This window comes from Juglans microcarpa x Juglans regia, chromosome 6D (genome assembly GCF_004785595.1).
Source record: "Juglans microcarpa x Juglans regia isolate MS1-56 chromosome 6D, Jm3101_v1.0, whole genome shotgun sequence".
NCBI lineage: Eukaryota > Viridiplantae > Streptophyta > Magnoliopsida > Fagales > Juglandaceae > Juglans > Juglans microcarpa x Juglans regia.
The window spans coordinates 23351169-23370868 of record NC_054604.1 but is presented as its reverse complement, the minus strand read 5'-3'; the positions used below and the strand labels follow the sequence as shown (position 1 = coordinate 23370868).

At 39.0% G+C, this 19700-nt stretch overlaps 1 protein-coding gene across 1 annotated transcript in view; it reads left to right on the top strand.

The window, feature by feature from the left end:
- The window catches only part of LOC121233941, a 54101-nt gene that overhangs the window by 11393 nt on the left and 23008 nt on the right, over window positions 1-19700 (top strand). The window contains 6 exon segments of the mRNA XM_041129717.1: window positions 855-1063; window positions 3842-3961; window positions 8881-9009; window positions 9116-9241; window positions 9770-9825; window positions 9922-10021. Of these exon segments, the coding sequence (XP_040985651.1) occupies window positions 855-1063; window positions 3842-3961; window positions 8881-9009; window positions 9116-9241; window positions 9770-9825; window positions 9922-10021 (740 nt within the window).

Sequence of the window (19700 nt, the reverse complement as noted above, 5' to 3'; positions counted from 1 at the left end):
ATTTTTTTATCGTGGGGACCTTGACTGCTGGAAAACATGCCTAAAAGCAAACCATTACATGATATTAGACATTAAAAATGAAGTACTATGATCTTAGCATCCGAGGTTTAGATAGAGAAATATAAGTTATGGAAGAACTATGCGACCAATGTCCGGTGGCTTGGGTTGGTACTTGTCAAATCAGATAAATGATTGTTCATAGCTTGATATTACTGGTTTGAAGTTCTCTTATTACTTACAAAAAAAAAAAAAAAAAAAAAAAAATTACAGGACGAAGTATTTGATATAGGTGCAAAGATTGAGCATAAGCTTGCACAAGAAGCTGGAACATGACCAGCAATTTTGTTTTTGGATCGGTAAACAAGATTATATCGATAATAAGAATAGGCAAAAGCCCAAGTACACAAAACATATTCAAGAGCATCACATATGCATGACAATCTAGTGATCTAAGAAATTATGAAGTTCATGCTGTTAAAATCAATTATAATTGACCAATGAAAATAAAGTACCAAGAAAAGAAAATTCTAAACTCATCCATTGACCGCTCATGATATTCAAAACCTCTTTCATTCCTCTCCCTCCAGAGCCACCACCATAGGCATATCGGAACCATCTTCCAGATTCTTGCAATTTGTGACTTGCCTTGAAGACCTCTTCAAGATGCTAGGTTCTGACCAATGGTATATCCATTTTCCACGCCTCAAGTATATATTTATTGATTCCTAAACAGCTTGTGTATGTTTACAGTCAAAACATAATTGCAATTTATTTTTGGTCGGGAATTGCAATTTGTAAATATTAGATTTTGAAACATGGGACTTCTAGAGTATATATATATTGTTTGGTTTCAGGTGGTATGAGTATTTGCTGTCCAAGGAATTCTGGCGCAGCTGGCACGTACTTCAATGCAGATCTACTGAGTTTAAGGGTTGGCAATGACAATGTCACAACAGAAACTGAAACCCCTTTGCTTGATTTTCCGACCACCCCGCTATGGTCACATGTTTTCGTAGAGAACAACGCAAAAGTTTTAGTCCCTTTGCTTTGGACCAGAATTCAGGTTTCCATTTCTCCTTCAAATAATTACATATTTGTGACTTTTTTTTATATGTACATATTTGTGACTTTTTAAATGTCTTTGTTCTCTTTACATTCCATTAAAAATTGGTAGTGAAAGGTGTGGTTGGATGTTCATATTACATTTGTATTTTTATGCCAATTTTTTGTCATTTCTGCAGCAAATGAGTGCTTTCTTATACAGTTAAAAAATGCATATGGGAGAAAATTGTGCTATTAGTCCTATGTGGGATACCTCTGTGTGCTTGGAGACATTATGATTGGATTTTTGCCTTTATTTTCTTCTTCCATCGTTAACCAAAACACTAAAGCATCTGAACTTAATATTTTTGGTTGAGCTTAGCTCAGTCAGTTAAGATGTAACAACACAGGGAAAGACCAAGCCACATATGGACTTGTACTCCACAAGGACTAGTCAATGTGACAATTAGAGCTCCTTGAAATCATTACAAAAGGCAAGAACTTCTCATTCCCAAATAATGTGGGATCCCATTCACCACTCTCATGCTAAACCTATGGAATTACAATCTTCTCTGCTTAAATCTCTGACATTCTCATCATAGGTGGCATGGTTCAAGTCCTATACTTCACGTTGGGATTGGCTTTGGTACTATTTTTAACAACACAAGAAGACCTGAGTCAAATCTGAGCCTATACTCCAAAAGGACTAATCAATGTTACGATTGAAACTTCTTGAAATCATTATAAAGGATAAGAACTTCTCCGTACCAGGCAATGTGGATCCCATTCATCACCCTGCCATACTAAACCCGGGCCATTTCATAAGGTTTCTATCACAACATGGGGACAACCACGACAGATTGCCTCAGCTCTATGGATAATTGAGGAGCTTGCTAAATGCTCACTAGCTCAACTGGTTTCTGGTTGAGCCTTGCTTGGGCACTTAAGGTTCCCATCACTGACATGGTGGTACTTTCTCCAATGAAGCATCAACCCTTTTGTTGGGCTAAGTCTTGGAAACCAAGCATTAATGGAAAATTATGACAATTTGGGAACATTTAATCAAGTGGAAATTCCTCTAATATGAGAGCTTGAAAACACTAAAGTTTTTATTATGATAAAAGGTGAGGTCGATAAACTGCTTGTAGCCAAATTGATGCCTAGAATCCCATATTTGAAACTTATATTAATTAAAAGACATCTATCACCCGAGTAATTTTTTTCCGAGTAATATATAGAGCTTCTACATATAACTTATGAGACAAGTTGGCGACAAGCTTGATCAGCTGAGCTGAAGTGAGTATGGGCTTCATTGTTGTGATGAGCAACGGCTTGTTATTTCTATATAATGCAGGGCAGTATCGAGCTTGTCTCATTTGCAACCATAGTTGTTTCTATATACAAGGAACATACAGTGAGAATGGACATAATTTTGCTCTCACATCACTATCTTGTGGGATTTGAATATGAAATTTATTCAATGTATTCGTAACAACAATATTGCAAGTGTGTGCATGACGACCTTGATTTTCCTAAAATCCATTGTCTGCTATGTCAGTGTTCTGGCATGAGAATGAATAATGGGACCTTGTGTTTTTAACAATCAATTTAGATTATTTGGAGAAGATAGAAGTTATTAGTGCTATTGGGTATACTAACTTCAACCTTGGTTATCAGAACTGAATTATTAGGATTTTCAGAGAGGCATATTGACCTTTGGACCATTTCTTGATGTGGTCCAGTGAGTGCATTCCCTGAATCTGTCTCTTGAGGGATTTTATGGCTTGGTTTCTTTTTGGCTCTGTTAGATTTTTGCGAGAGTTGATAATATATATATTTTTTTAATTCGGTAAGAATAATAATTTGATTGATGATAGAAAGTGGGCATAGCCCAAGTAGACGGGCCTGGGGATACAAGGAAGTTATGAATACTCATGCTGTTGAAATCTATTACGATCAACCAATGGAATAAAGTATTAAAGACATTCTAAGCTCGTCCATTAACCACTTGTGATCTCCAGAGCTTCTTTCATTCCTCTCCCTCCAAAGGCACCACCAAAGAAAAGTCGGGATCACCAAATTGCTATGATTTGTGAGTTAACATGAAGGCCTCTCCAATGTGCTAGAAACTCAACCACCCTTCTCGGCATCACCCAAGCTATTCTGACTCTAGCGAAGATCTCGTTCCATAGGGTCATGGCAACTTCACAATAAAGTAATAAATAATTAATGGACTCCCCATTCTTTTTGCAGGAGAGTTGATAATTCAACATCTCTTGATGGGTAAATAGTGTGATGTTGAAGGTTATTTTGTTTGGAGCTCATGTCAGCCTAGTACTTAATGATATTTATTCAAACCACATTGGAGAGAAGATTTGGAAGGAGACTTTTAGCGTATAAATTAATGAAAAATAATGTAGTGTTATTTTGGGTACTTGAAATAGTTTCACATTTGACTAGAGATTCATACATTGTTTTCTCTACTAGGCAACAATAACATTGCAGAACTTGGAACTAAATTTCTTCCTTATAGGGGTGTTATCCTTTATCCTTTTGAATACAGTGGCATTCTCCTTTCCTATCATTGGCCTGGGCTTGACTTATTGTTGAATTCTTATCATTTTGTCTTTTAAGTTGTAAGAATCATAGTTCAATAGTCTCTTTGGTCAGATATATTCATGTAGTTGTTTCTAAAGTTTATACTTTATATTCTGCATGAATCTCGTTGATTTTGTCTTTTTGGTTCAGTTGCTCCTCCAAACTAAATTCGTGATATCATTTTATTTCTTTGGTTGTGAAGGTGAGGGGCCAAATTAGTCTCTATTGTGGGGGGACAATTGTCTTTGGACTGTCTCAGTATCCAGTGTCTGAATTTGAGCTTGTCGCCGAGGAACTTTTGATGAGTGATTCCGTCATTAAGGTATGTTACTTTGGCAGATTTTTGTGCCTTTGTTTTGATTAGTAAATAATAATTTTACTAAAATAGGCATAGCCAAGTACACGGGACATATACCCGAGCAGCACCTATGCACGATGGTCTAAAGATACAAGGAAATCATGTCTGTTCATGCCATTAAAGTCTATTACAATCAACCAATGAAATAAAGTGCTAGAAAGAATTTTCTAATCTTGTCCATTGTCCGTTCACAATCTTCAAAACTCTGATCATTCCTCCATCCATATGCACCACATAAATAGATCGGAATCATCTTCCACAAAGCTGCTATTTGAGAGTTTATTTATTTATTTATTTATTTTTTAAAGTAAGATAGAATTTTCATTCAACGAATGTAATAGGCGGGTCCATGTACACAGGAAATATACAAAAGCAAACACATAATTACATTCTATAAAGAGGAAAATGAAAAAAAGAAAATCATCAGCTGAAGCTCCATTAAGCACTATTGCAGAAAACCTTTGAAATAAAGAAAATACAAAGAATTTCCAAATTTCCTCCATAGTGCTCTTCTTAATATTAAAGCATCGCTCGTTCCTTTCCCACCAAATACACCACATGAGACACAAATGAACCATCTTCCACACAGCAGCCACTTGAGAACTTTGAAGCCCCATCCAGCAAGCAAGTAAATCTACTACTTTCATAGGCATCACCCAAACCAGCCCAACTCTACTGAAAACACTCCCACAATGCCTTTGCCACCTCGCAGTGTAGAAGTAAATGATCCATAGATTCGCCATGTTTCTTACACATGAAACACCACTCCATAACAACAAAACCACACCTTCTCAAATTATTGATCGTCAAAATGTTTCCAAGTGATGCTGTCCATATGAAAAAATTTGAGAGTTACCTTGGATGCCTTGCCAGCTGGCCAGAAAATCAACAACCCTTTGTGGCATCACCCAATGGAGCCCCACTCTAGCAACGATATCATCCCACAACCTCATGGCTACATCACAATGCAATAATAGGTGATCCACAGACTCCCCACTTTTCTTACACATATAACACCAATCCAACACAATGATTCGCTGTTTCCATAGATTATCTAAAGTGAAAATCTTCCCCAATGAAGCCGTCCATACAAAAAAGAAGCTTTTATGGGGGCCTTAGTCTTCCATATGTTCTTCCATGGGAATGGACTTGTGGAGTGTGTCATAAGGGACTTATAGTGCGACTGTACTGTAAATCTCCACTTCTTGGACTGTGACCACAAAATCTTATCAGCTCCTCCATTCACTCTACAATTATACACAAGATTGAAGAAAACTGTAAATGTATCAATTTTCCAATCTTGGGCATCTCTATGGAAAATGAGATTCCATTGAGAAAGGCCACTAGATAGATTTATGAGCTCTGCTTATGTACTATCCTAGTCATACCTTTTTCCCCTGAACTATAACCCTCAAATTTATATAGAATATAACTGAAAAATAATTTAATTGGAGATGAACCATATAATTAAGATGTTTTACTTCTTTACATTTTGTTTGGTTAGCCACCCTTGCTTTTATGTTTTTTTTGGGGGTGTAAACTGTCTTGGTTTATATCTATCTGGTTTTGAGTGCTTGCATTCCAAAGAATCCTTTAGAATAACAATAGGTTACTGCTGATCTAGTGGTCATAAAATTTTCAATATATTTTATAACTGCAACTTAAATTAGTAACAAACCGAAAGAGGGCTTGTTTAGTACATGGTTGGTATGCTAGAGAACTCTAAAATGATCTGATATTATTGTCTGACTGACCATTCTGTGCCACTAGGGAGATAAATTATTTGGGGTCCTATTTTGAGAGTTTCAGATAATGGAAATATGTTCTATTTATGGTTGTGAAACATATGACACATAGTAAATTATCTGTACACACATTTGAGGCCTCGTTTGTTTTCAGAAAACATCTCATCTCATCTAATTATTACAACTTTCCCAACTTCCAATACAAAATAAAATAAACAATTTAACTTTTTCATATCCCAAAACAAAAATAATATTAAAAAATATATTCTACCAATATTTTATTCAACTTTTTAACTTTAATCTCAACTCATCTCATCTCATCTCTGAAAACAAATGGGCCCTGAGTGTTTTTGGCGGTCTTTGAGAAGTATTTGTTTTAAATTTGTACATCAGATATTGTCCTATCTGCCTTTGAAGCTTGTTTTCAGATTGAAAGGAAACATACCATCTCTTTATTTCATTTGCCAAAAAAGTAAAATAATTCTGCATATGGTGCTCAAATTTTAATGCAACTTTTCTGTGTGCTTGGATCCAATAGCTCCTTTTTTTGATAAATAATAATCTCCATTAAATCCAAGTACACATGACGTATACAAGAGAGCACTTATCTAGAATTAAAAAAAGAAAAAAGAAATCATGAAAAGTAAGCTTATCAAAGTCTATAGAGGCTGTCGGCTTATAAAAAGAAAGGTCTATAGAGGCTGTCCAGAGGAGTAGGATATTAAAAAGTGAAGTTTTGAGTTCCTCCAACATTTGTACATGATCCTAAAAATTCTTGCCATTACTTTCCCTCAAAATACACCCATATTGGCAAGTAGGACCATCTTCCACACACTGCTGAAATTTGTGGGCTTCCTCCTAATTCTCTCCAAGAGTGAAAAAGGTCCACTACTTTTTTATGCATGACCCTAGCACTAGCTATCTCGCAATGAAGTAAAAGGTGTTCAATGGACCCCGAACTCCTTTTGCATATGCAGCACCGATCTATCACCACAATGTGTCTGTCTTAGATTATCCATGGTGACAATCTTTCTTGGAGAGGCTGTCCATGCGAAGAAGGCTGCTCTCGAAGTGGCCTTAGTGCACCAATTACTTTTCCAAGGGAAGAATCTATCACCATAGTTGTTACAGTGCTTAATTTTTATAGCGTTTATTTGTCAACGTGGAGCACAATTGTTATTTATTTTTTTCTCGATGGCATTTTTTTTTGGAATTGGGGAATTCATACTTGAAAACTAGAAGGTGTCCTAATAGACATATATGATATGCCTTTTGAAAAGGCATGTTTCAAAAGGTATATCATTTTTTTTTTCCGATCGAAAAATGATATGCCTTTTGAAAACTAGAAGGTTAAGACACATATGGATATGCCTTTGCCAGAGTATGTTCATTTACTTCTGTTGGATTTGTCTCTGTTTGTAAGATGGGTTCCCAATTTGATAAGCTTTATGGTTTGGAAAGCCATGTGAGGTATTGACAACCCATGAAGCTTTAATAAAGGAATGCTGTATCTAGTTGACATGAAGGAAGGCGACATAGTCACATAATGAGTTCAAATTAGTTCTGTTTTGCCACTTTGCCTTGGAATCTCATAGGTTGTGTCAGAATGTAGTTGGAGAGATTCAGGGAATGATTTGATAAAAAAGAATTTTGACAGGGCTTCCCCTGGTGGATAAAAGTATGATAGTATCGGTGTGCTTTCTTATCCTCTAGGATAAGAGTGGTCACTTGGCAACTATGGCAGTGAAGGCAGCTCAATTTAATTGGGCAAAGCAAGTTGAATCTCATGCAGTTAGTGAGGGAATAAATATTTTGATATTGGCTATGCAGATTTGGTTTGAAAGAGTTGCTTGGGACATTATAAGAAGCTTGCATGAATTAAATGATGGCTTCATTGCCATGGGTTCTAGGGTAACCCTTTGCTAAGCAAGGCTTTTCACAAGGTTGCAAGTTATGCTCTTGGTTGAATCCTCGTGGCATGGAGGCAACCCTCTATGCCTGACATCTTATCTGTGTATGTCAAACACCATATAATAGTCTTTTCTTTCTTCATCAATAAAACTCTTTATCTTCGATATAGTGCGAAGATTGCCACTTCGAATAAATACATCTCTCTCTCTCTCTCTCTCTCTCTCTCTCACACACACACACACACACACACACACACACTCCCTGTGAGTGTGTGTCTGCTCTAAAGTCTAACATCCTGGTCTAATCTTTATTAACTTGACATTCAGCTGCTCTTCCCATTATTCTCCTACGCATCCATTTTCCTCTTGCCCCCCGGGTGGGGGAAACAAGTTGCTAGAGTTTGCGAGGGTTTTTCCGAAAACTATTTGTCCCAAACCTTGGCTGTGATGAATGAAAAAAATCGCATGCTAGTTCTTTTCTATTTTTGAGTAATTCCAGCGCAACCATTTTATTAAAAAAATTGCTTTTTAATTCTGCCATCATTATTTTCTGTTAGTACTTTTTTCGTCATTATAAGGCAAAGCAAAGCGAGCTGTGAAAATCACTGAGGAAAAATAAGATTGTAACTTCAAATCAGTGTATGGGACGAATAGGTTGGATGGGGAGATATTATATATCCAGGCTTTTGGAAGCTCTTGAATTTGTCTGAAGGGGAAGAATTATAAAAAGAAAAAAGGACAACTTTGTTTGGCTATTCATATGGAATCATCTATAGTGAAAAGGAGTGGTATTATGTGGAGCTAATGCTAACCTCCACAAAGAATGGTGAAGGTTTGACTACTCCTTGTATTACCATCTACTTCTTGTCTGTGGTGATAGGTATAGGATGTTATAGGGATCTCATTGCCTTGTAATTTAAATGTCCAAGCATTGTTTGTCACTATTCTTCATTTGATAGTAGAGATGTGATTACCTTGATGACAGACTATATGATATTAGGCCTAGATATGATACGTGCTTTTTTCTTGACAAGAAATTCTTTCTTTCTTTCTTTCTCCTTCTGTGCTTTTAAGAAAACCCGAAGGCTGCCTTATTTATTTCCTTTTTTGTTTTGCAAAGAAACTCCTAAGTATATCATATATAGTTTTTAGAAGTAAATTATTGCTTTTAGAAAGTATGTGTCGCAGTTAGTGTTGAAGTCTGAAGTACTTCGATTTGTAACTGAAGGTTTTTGGCGCATTTAGAGTTGCCATCAAAATGCTGCTCATGTGGAACTCCAAGATTGAAATCGACGGTGGTGGAAATACTGTTGTTACTGCTTCTGTCCTTGAAGTCAGGAATCTGGTTGTTCTGAGGGTAAAATGTTTAGACTTCAGACAAAATAGTGCTGCCTGTAAACTGATATTCTTATTTGTGGGTGAATTAAAATAGAGGGCCAACGATCATCCATTGTTTTTTGCAGGAATACTCTGTTATTAGTTCAAATGCAAACTTGGGTGTATATGGTCAGGGATTGCTGAAGTTGTCTGGTCGTGGTGATGCAATCCAAGGCCAGCGGCTTTCCTTGTCCCTTTTTTATAACATAACTGTAAGCCGCCAACAAAAAATCTTACTCGGTATATTTATTTAGAGGTTGATTATGTATATATTTTTATTTTTATAAAAGACTTTTCATAATTGGAAATTGTTCTGGTTTGTGATAGAGACACCAGCACCAAACATACATTTCAAATAAAATGATTTCTCCAACCCACCCCACAAGAAAAAAGAAGAAAGAAAAAAAAGCCCCAGATCTCCTTCTTGTTATATGTTTAACGATGAAATTCCTGGACCTTCTTATCTTTACAAACTCCTTTCCAATTTTGTACATGGGTTCACTAGTACTTGAGTCAACCAATGTGGGAAATTGTGGCAATCAACTAATGTTTCGAGATAATATGTGGAAAAAAAAGTAGTTTTTTTCCATAGAATGTTATTGTTCTTCATTTCAATCTAATATTCACTATCATTTAAAAACTTGTGATCTTTTGCATGCCTTTACTTGAACTTCTTGCATGCGAGATGTTTATGTTTGTTGTATGTGAGAAGCCATTTTGAATCTTTGTGCTCATGACAGGTTGGCCAGGGTTCTTTACTTCAAGCTCCACTTGATGATGATGGAAGTAGAAGCCTGTGAGAATAAATTGTGATTATTAGGACTTTTAAGGTTGTTTCATGGATTCAGTGTTGGAATATCTTAAGTTTATAAATCTGAATGCTTTTTTGTAGGGTAACAAACTCCCTTTGTGAGAGTCAGACATGCCCAGTGGATCTGATAACTCCACCTGATGACTGCCATGTCAATTATACACTCTCCTTTTCCCTTCAAGTAAGGGTCATATTTTAATTTCGGTTAATGATACCCTTACCTCTTCTGTCATCAGTTGTGATTTGTTGTATGGCTCGTGCACTTGGGTGGTATCCCCTTTCTTCAGTGAAATTTCTTACAAAACATAGGCACTTTGGTTTGAAGTGTTAGTGATACTTACAAAAAAGTGGTCATCATAATACCTATCAAAAAATGGTAGTCATAATGTTGATACCACACATTGAATAAGGGTGATGAGTGGGATCCCACATTACTTTGGAGGGAGAAGCTCATGCTCTTTATAATGGTTTCTAAGAACTTTAATTGTACCATTGACTAGTCCTTTTGGAATATGTGGAATATGGCTTACATGTGGCTTGGGCCTTACTGGGATAATTACAAATTGTAGGTATCAAAGCCAATCCTAACCAGATTTGTGGGACCTGAGCCGTGCCGCATATGATGCCTGACACATCGAGAATTTATGGGGTGGGAGATTGTGATACTCCATATTGAGTATAGGTGGTGAATGGGGTCCCACATTGCCATTGACTACTACTTTTGGAGTACGACTTAGATGTGGCGTAAGCCTTCCTTGGGTTGTTACATAGGGTCTCTCATAGTAAATATTTCTATCCAACTTGTATATGTCCCATGTACTTGGTCTCTTGCCTATTATTTTTTCAATAAACTGATGTAAAACAATTATTTCTTATGCAACTTGTTTGTGAGGGATTTATCATTGGTGTTCACTAAGAGTGTTTCATTTTCAGCCTGGTGTCTTCTGACCCTTGGGAACTTACTGAGTATTCTTTGAGAAGTAACTAAATTCTATTAGGGAAAATGATGTAATTTAGTAGAAATGATGTAATTTAGTAGAATGGGAATGTACAAGAGAAGTGCTGGAAACACAGAATTAAACAATATCTAAAAATAAGTAGATATAGTCAGGGGAGTATTGAAAAGCATGGCAGGTGACAAAGCTCCAGGCCTGAATGGATTCTCTATGGCTTTTTTCCAAACATGTTGGGAAGTGCTCAAAGAAGACGTAATGGGGATCTTTCATGAATTTCATGAAAGTGGGAGGTTTGAAAAAAGCCTTAATGCAACTTTTGTTGTGCTCATTCCAAAAAAATTGGGAGTTGTGGAGGTTAGTGATCATCGTCCCATTTGCTTGGTGGGCAGGGTGTACAAGATTCTTTCCAAAGTTTTGGCAAATAGATTGAGTAAGGTGATGGGTAAGTTAATATCACAGCCTCAAAATGCTTTTGTCAAAGGTAGGCAAATTTTTGACTCGGTGCTTATTGCTAACGAATATCTGGATAGTAGACTCAAGTCGGGAGAGTTGGGGCTATTGTGCAAGGAAAAAGCTTATGATCATGTTAGTTGGAGATTCTTGCTTTACATGCTCGAGAGATGTGGTTTGGTGTGAAATGGTGTACTTGGATCTATAATTGTATTTCTACAGCCTGATTCTCAGCCTTAGTGAATGGCTCACCGAAAGGCTTTTTTAAAAGCTCACAAGGCTTGAGACAAGGTGACCCTCTATCTCCGTTACTTTTTGTTTTTCTAATGGAAACATTTAACAAGATGATATTAGGCATTGTGGAGGGGGTTTTATATCTGGATTCTCAATGGGGGAAGCCACTATTGGCACTCTCATTTTGTCCCATCTATTATTTGCCGATGACACTCTAATTTTTTGTAAAGCTCGACATGATGAAATTCGAGCCTTGAGGGCTTTTCTTTTATGCTTTGAAGCTGTATCAGGGTTGAAAGTGAACTTGGCCAAATCAGAAGTAGTGTCGGTGGGGGATGTTTCTAATGTGGAGTGTATGGCTTCAATATTGGGATGCAAGATATCTTAGCTGCCAATGAAATACCTTGGCCTTCCGTTGGGTGCTCCGTTCAAATCATCTATTTGAGATAATGTTCTAGAAAAAATAGAGAGGAAATTGGCTAGTTGGAAAATGATGTATTTATTCAAAGGTGGGAGGATCACCCTAACCAAAAGCACTCTTTCCAACTTGCCAACTTATTTCCTATCACTATTCCCGCTCCCCATCAAAGTGGCTCATCGCATGGAGAAACTTTAACGTGACTTCTTATGGGGGGAATCAATGATGAGTTTAAATTTCACTTGGTAAAATGGGCCAAAATCTGCTCTCCTATTCAAGAAGGAGGTTTGGGTATTTGGAACTTAACAATTTTTCAGCAAAGCTTTGCTTGGTAAGTGGCTATGGAGATATCACAATCAGAGGGGGGCTTTGTGGTGAAGCGTCATTGAAGTGAAGCGTCATTGAAGTGAAGCATGGGAACCATGGGGAGGATGGTGTACCAAGGAGGTGAGTGGATCTCATGGGGTGGGGCTATGGAAGCACATAAGAAGAGGTTGGGACACATATTCCAGATATACCTGCTTTGAAGTGGGTGATGGATCAAAAATTAAATTTTGGCACAATGTATGGTGTGGCGATATGGCAATCAAGGAAACTTTTCCACAAGTTTATGGCTTAGCAAGCATGAAAGAAGCCTCGATTGCTGACCTCTTCATACTCTCTAACGGCACTCCACAATGGAATGTCACATTTCTTAGAGATGCATAAGATTGGGAAATTAAGGCTTTTTTGGCGTTTTATAACCTAGTTTACTACACCCGGTTGTTGGCGGGAGCTGAATATGATCTTTTGGTGCCCTTCTAAGATAGGGAAGTTCTCAGTCCGCTTCTTCTACAAAGCTATGGCAATACATGGTGCAAATTCATTCCTATGGAAGAGTATTTGGAAGACAAAGGTGCCCCTAAAGGCAAAGTTGTTTGTATGGACAGCTTCCTTGGGGAAAATCCTCACTCTAGACAATCTAAGGAAACGTCGAATCATAGTTTTGGATTGGTGTTGTATGTGTAAAACGAGTGGAGAGTCAGTTGACCATCTACTACTTCATTGTGAGATTGTTAGGACATTGTGGAATGAAGTTTTTGCTTTGGTGGGATTAGCTTGGGTGATGTCAAGACGGGTAGTGGACCTCTTTGCTTCTTGGAAAGTCATCCAGGGTAACTCTCAGATTGCCTCTATTTGGAAGATGGTTCCAATATGCTTATGGTGGTGTATTTGGAGGGAGAGGAACGAAAGAAGTTTTGAAAATCAAGCGCGGTCAACGGAGGAGCTTAGAAGTCTATTTTTCAATACTTTACTCCATTTGTTGATTGTAATTGATTTTCATGGCTTGTCATTTCATGATTTCCTTGTATCTCTATATTAAGCACGCATAGGCATTGCTCTTGTATGTGTCCCGTATACTTAGGCTTTTACCGATTCTTTTGATCAATAAAATCTTGTTTATTGATAAGAAAAAAGTAATTCCAGAAAGTGTAAAAAGAGCTTTCTCGTCTCTCTCTCTCTCTCTCTCTCTCTCTCATGAGTCTTCGTTTTCCTTTTTCCGGTACTCCTTGCCGAAATTAGCCATTTCTTTTCTTCCTTTTAGCCTTTTAACCATTCTATACTCTTTTTCTCTTTTCTTCCTTATCTCGTGATGGGTTTTAGTAGGAAGGTTCTCATTGACTCTAAGATTGTGATACCCGATATGATGAGTAAGGATAAGTGGTGTATGGGATCCCACATGGCTTGGGAATGAAAAGTTCTTGCTTTTTATAATGTTCCATTGGGCACCAATCGTATCATTGACTAGTCCTTTTGGAGTATAGGTCATGTAGTTTAGGCCTTCCATTGGGGCATTACAAATGGTATCAGAGCCTATCTCAACAAAAAATGTGGGACTTGAGCCGTACCACCTATGAAGGAAAGGCCCAATGAGGATGTCGGGATTTTAAGGAGAGAGATTATGATAGGGTAGGTGATGTATGAGATCCCACATTACTTGAGAAAGAAAAGTTCTTGCTCTTTATAATGTTTCCCAATGGGGCTCTAAATGTATTATTAACTAGTCCTTTTAGAGTATAAGTTATGTGGTTTGGGCCTTCCATTGGGGTGTTACAAAGATTTTTTATTTTCATCAGAACGGCAAGTGGTGGCGGATTACAGAGAAAAGTCGCAAGGTTACTGAGTTCATTACTATGGATGTTTATGTCGTGGTTGGTTGGCCACTATGGTGAATGCTTGTGGTGCGCCGGTTGGTCTTCATATTTTTGTAAGTCTAGACGTAATGGGAATCAGGTGTTGCTTACTCAGTGTCGCCATAACAAATATGGTTGCTTCTTGACGTTGTCTAAATTTGGGAAGGAGGTGAGGCGTGGTTTTATCGCCGTCCCAGAAGGATCGAAGTGTGAGGGTTGGAGGCGATTTGCTGCAATGTTGAAAGAGGTAGTTTCCATGTCCTCGGTTTCTGGTTTGAAAAACAAAGCAACTTCTTATCGGGTTTCTCCGGAGTTTGAAGGGGTCTTTTGAGGAGGTACTGAAGAAGCCGCCTTCATCTTTGGAGGCACATGGTTGCTTGAGGGGCAAGCAGGATGTTCTTGGGGTGGATGGCGGGGAGGTGGTCCAGCCGGAATTCAATTTTCCCAAGTATGATGCTTGGTTTTCCAAGGGTGTCAAGGGCTAAAGAGGGCATGTCTTTGATGTCCATGCAGAGCACCTTATTTGATATGAGGGAGAAAATTGATTTCATGTTACAATGGGTTGTAACGAGCTTGGGCTCGTTGAAGCATGGAGTGGGTTGTGAGTTTGGAGAAGTGGGCAAGCAGGTGTTTGATGATGCAGTTGGGCTGGTCTTTATGGGCCCAAATTCGGGTGAGGATAAGAAGGAAAAACAAAAGTTGGTCTAGGCTTGGCTAAAGGCCCACTTCGCGTTTGGAGAGAAAAGCCCCCTATTGGGCTTGTTTCGGGGTTATTGGGTTCGGAACTTTCACCCTCCCCCGCAATGCCACTTGATGGTTCGCCATTGTCTAGGTCGGCACAAACTTTGCTGCCAAAGCCCATAGATCTCTCGGGTAGTGCGTCGGTGTCGGAAATGACTCTGGAAAGAGAAGATGGGGAATTTCTGTCGAGTCTTGAGTCACGGACAGTGGTGGATGAGCAAGTAGCTGTCCCGTCGATGCCTTTGGTTCCGTATGTAATGGGTTCACATTCAATGGACTTTGTTCCATTGGTTGTTCAACCTTTGTTTCCAGTGGAGGCTTTACTGCAATCGGGGATGGACAATGGACAATTAGGGAAGGTGCAGCAGGATGTTGTTGGGGAGGTTCCTGATGTTTTGAACTTGTAGTTGGTTTTGGTTGAGGGGGATTGTCCTGTTGGGAAAGAAGATGATCCGATTCCTGTATGTGCACTTCTTCCTTGTCACACTCCTTCATGTGTTGTGTCAGATTGGGAGGATACAAGCTTGTGTTGAAATCTCTTGTGATTGTTTCGAAAAATATAAGGCTCTTCTCATAGCCATTGAATCTGGATGCTCCTCGACTAGATTTAAGAAGATTAGAATGCTATATTAATTATGATATTAAGGAGGGGAGTGGAGGAAGGGTTAGATTGAAATGGAGGGGGTCTCATCTTTTTTTTGAAGCGTAAGATTCTTTCTTGGAATGTTAAGGGGCTTAATGACCCTAATAAACGCATCTGTATCAAGTCTTTGTTTTGTAATTGGAAGGTTGACATTGTTTGTTTACAAGAAACGAAGTTATGCTTTGCTGATAGATGTTTACTTCATAACTTGTGGGGTTGTTCCTTTGTGAGTTGGGCTTATTTAGTGTCTATGGGAGCTTCGGGAGGTGCTCTTTTGATGTGGATCACAAGGGTGGTGGAGTCTATGGGGGAATGTATAGGGAATTTCTCTGTAGCGTGCTCCTTTAAAAATGTAGAGCATGGGTGGGAGTGGGCCTTCGCGGGTGTTTATGGTCCAAATTCAGATAGGGAAATGAGTCTTTTGTGGGAGGAATTGATGCGTTTGTACTCTCTTTGGGACATTCCGTGGTTTATGAGTGGGACTTCAACATTACTTAGTTCCCAAGTAAACGTTCAGGAAATTCTATTTCTTCCCCAGCAATGGAGGATGAATTCATTTTTGAATTGGACCTCTTGGACCTTTATCTTGTGGAGGGTGTATCTACCTGGTCTAACAGTCGTGGTTGGTCGAGATTGGATCATTTTCTTGTTTCTTCTTCTTGGGAGGCACATTACCCTATGTGTCAAAAGAGATTGCATTGAGTGTGTTCGGACCATTTCCTTATCTTGCTGGACAGCAGTGGCATTCATGAGGGTCATCGATATATTAAGTTTGAAAACATGTGGTTGGGAGCTGATGGCTTTGTTGACAAGGTTAGGAGCTGGTGGTCATCTTATCAGTTCATAGGTACTCCCAGTTTCATTCTTGCTAATAAGCTCAAAGCTTTGAAGCTTGATTTAAAGGAGTGGAATGCAGAAGTTTTTGGGAATATCAACGACCAGAAAAATTCACTTGTGGAGGAGTTGCAAGTTTTGGAGTTTGGGGAGAAGGATGGGGTCCTTTTTGAGGAGGCATTTTTTAGGAAAAAAATTGTGGTGGCCAACCTTGAGAGGGTGTTATTGATGGAGAAAATCTCTTGGTGGCAAACATCAAGGTCCCTGTGGTTGAAAGAGGGGGGGGGGGGGGGGGGTGTAAATGTACTAAATTTTTTCATAGAATGGCTAACTTGCACCGTAGGAACAATGCAATCGTGGTTGTGTGATCTCATCTACTCTTGAGATTCACGATCTTATAGTGCATTATTATGAAGAACTTCTCTCCGAGTCTGCTTCTTGGAGGCCTAGAATTTGATGGGTTGGTTTTTGATGATCCCCTTAGTGCAAGTTGGTTGGAGAGACAATTTGATGAAGATGAGGTATTTTAGGTGGTTAGTGGGATGGTCAAAGACAAAGCTCCTAGACCGGATGGTTTTTCAATGGCCTTCTTTCAAGTTTGTTGGGAGATTGTGAAAGTAGATTTCATGCCGGTTTTTCAGGAGTTTTTTCTCCTTTAAGAAGTTTGAAAAATCTCTCAATGCCACTTTCATTGCCCTAATCTCCAAGAAACCTGGGGCTTCTGAGCTGAAGGATTTTCTACATATTAGTCTTGTGATTAGTCTTGTGAGTGGGGTTTACAAGATATATCGAAGGTCCTTGCTAATCGCATGAGCAAGGTGATGGAGCAAATTATCTCTAAACCCCAAAATGCATTCGTTTGGGGTAGATAAATCCTTGATTCGGTGCTTATTGCTAATGAATGCTTAGACAGTTGTTTGAGGGAGGGTGCTCCTGGTGTTTTTTGTAAACTTGATATGGAAAAGGCTTTTGGTCATATGAATTAGGACTTCCTTTTCTATATGCTTGGGAGATGCGGTTTTGGGGTAAGGTGGTGTTCATGGATTAGGCACTGTGTTTCTACTCCCCGATTCTCGGTATTGGTTAATGGTAACCCTGTTGGTTTTTTCCATAACTCGTGTGGCTTGAGACAGGGGACCCCGTATCTCCCTTCCCTTTTGTCATTATTATGGAGGCGTTGGGTCGGATGGTGGAGACCGTTGTTGGGGGGGTTCCTTTCGAGCTTTTCGGCTGGTAATCCCATCAAGGGGTCTATTACTCTTTCGCATCTTCGTTTTGCATATGATTCCCTCATTTTTTGGGATGCAGATCATGGTCATATTCAAGCCGTAAGGGCTGTATTATTATATTTTGAAGTTGTTTCGGGCCTAAAGGTGAATCTTGGTAAGTCCGAGTTGGTTTCGGTGGGTGAGTTGTTAACATCAATAGTTTGGCAAGCTCGTTGGGCTATAAAATTCTCTCTTGAAATATTTGGGTCTTCGATTGGGGATACCTTTCAAGGCTCTTGCTATTTGGGATGGGGTTGTTGAGAAAGTTGAGAGAAGGCTGGCTGGTTGGAAGCGACTATATTTATCTAAAGGGGGTAGACTTACTCTTGTTATGAGTACTCTTTCTAATCTTCCTACTTATTTTCTATCGATGTTTCCACTGCCTGTAGGGGTGACCAACCGGATTGAAAAGTTGTTTCGTGCTTTTCTATGGGGTGGTATGGTCAAGGAAACTAAGTTTCACCTTGTTAGTTGGAATAAAGTTTGTTCTCTATTTTGGTTGGAGGGCTGGGAGTTTGTAATTTGAGGATTTTCAATAAGGCGTTATTGGGAAACTAGCTATGGAGATATCAATTGGAGGGGAGTCGCTTTGGAGGGACGTCATTGATCGGAAATATGGTAGTGCTTGGGGGGTTGGTGCTCTAACGTAGTTCGGGGGGCTTTTGGTATGGGGCTTTGGAAGTTCATTAGAAAGGGCTGGGAGAGCTTTGTTAGTTATGTGAGCTTTGCTATTAGTGAGAGATCTGGGATCCGTTTCTAGTTTGACATTTGGTGTGGTGATCGGGCTCTCACTAGTGTGTTTCTGGCTATTTTTCTATTGGCTTCAGCTCAATTTGCTGCCATTTCAGATTTGCTTTGTCGTTCTAATGGTGCGATTTAGTGGGATATTTGTTTAACTCGAGTTGTTCAGGATTGTGAGATTGATGAAGTTTCAACTTTCTTTAGCTTTTTGTATTCCTTGAGGCTTGGTGGTAATGTTGTGGATAAGATGTTGTGGCAGTCGAAGGGGTGTAAAAAGCTCACTGTCCATTCGTACTATAAGCTATTGTCTTTTCAAGATAGTCCTTTTCCTTGGAAGTGTATTTGGAGGTCCCATATACCTTCCGAAGTGGCTTTTTCATTTGGACTGCATCCCTCGGGAAAATCTTGACGCTAGATAATTTAAGGAAGTGAGGGATTATAGTTATGGAATGGTGCTTCATGTGCAAAAAGAATGGGGAAACAAGGGCTTTGTGGAATGGCATCTTTCGTAGAATCGGATTGGCTTGGGTGATGCCGTTGAGAGTGGTTGTGTTAGGGACCTCGGTCAAATCCCTAAACACTATGATCTCCACGCCAAGGCTCTCCTTGTGATGACTGAATCTCCGTTCCTCTCTTGCTTGATTCTCGAACAATGGTGGCCAAGATGATCGCTTTGGTAAGGTGAGGTTATGTGTTTAGGCTAGGATTGGTGTATGGAATGGTGGAAAAAGGGTGGAGTGTATGGGCTACAATGGTGTAAGGGGCGCACGGCACTAGTGAGGAACTAGGGTTGGCGCCACTTGAGAATTAGGTTTAGGGTTTGGATGTTGATGATGGATGGCTAGGGTTTGGAATTAGGGTAAGAGTGTTGGGCGGCTAGGGTTGGGCGACCACAAGTGGATGAGGCTTGATTGGTTAATTGAGAGATTTTAGGAATATTTCCTAAAATCTTGGAACTCAATATGGAAAAGTATATGGCCGGCTATGGGAAATGATATGGTCAACTAGGGTTCCTAAAATATAGGAACACCAATATGGAAAGAGTGGGTGGCGGCTAGGTTTAATTCAAATTAGGCAAGTGGTAGCTGAATTTGAATTGGGACCAATAAGGAAAGTGTGTTTCGGCTAGGGAAATTTGGATGGAGCAAACAATTTATGGAAAGTTGACAAACACAAGTGTTGGTTGACTTTTAGGGTTGGATGGATTGGAAGAGCAAAAAATGTGATGAACACCAAGAACACAATGAAGAACACTCAAGAACAAAAACAAAAAATACTTAAGAACTTGAATGAACAAAATGACAATAATTCAACAATTGATTCACGAATTGCACAAGTGTTGAATAAACCTCATATATTGATCAAAAGATAAAAACAATGATAACCACAGTTTGGATTCAC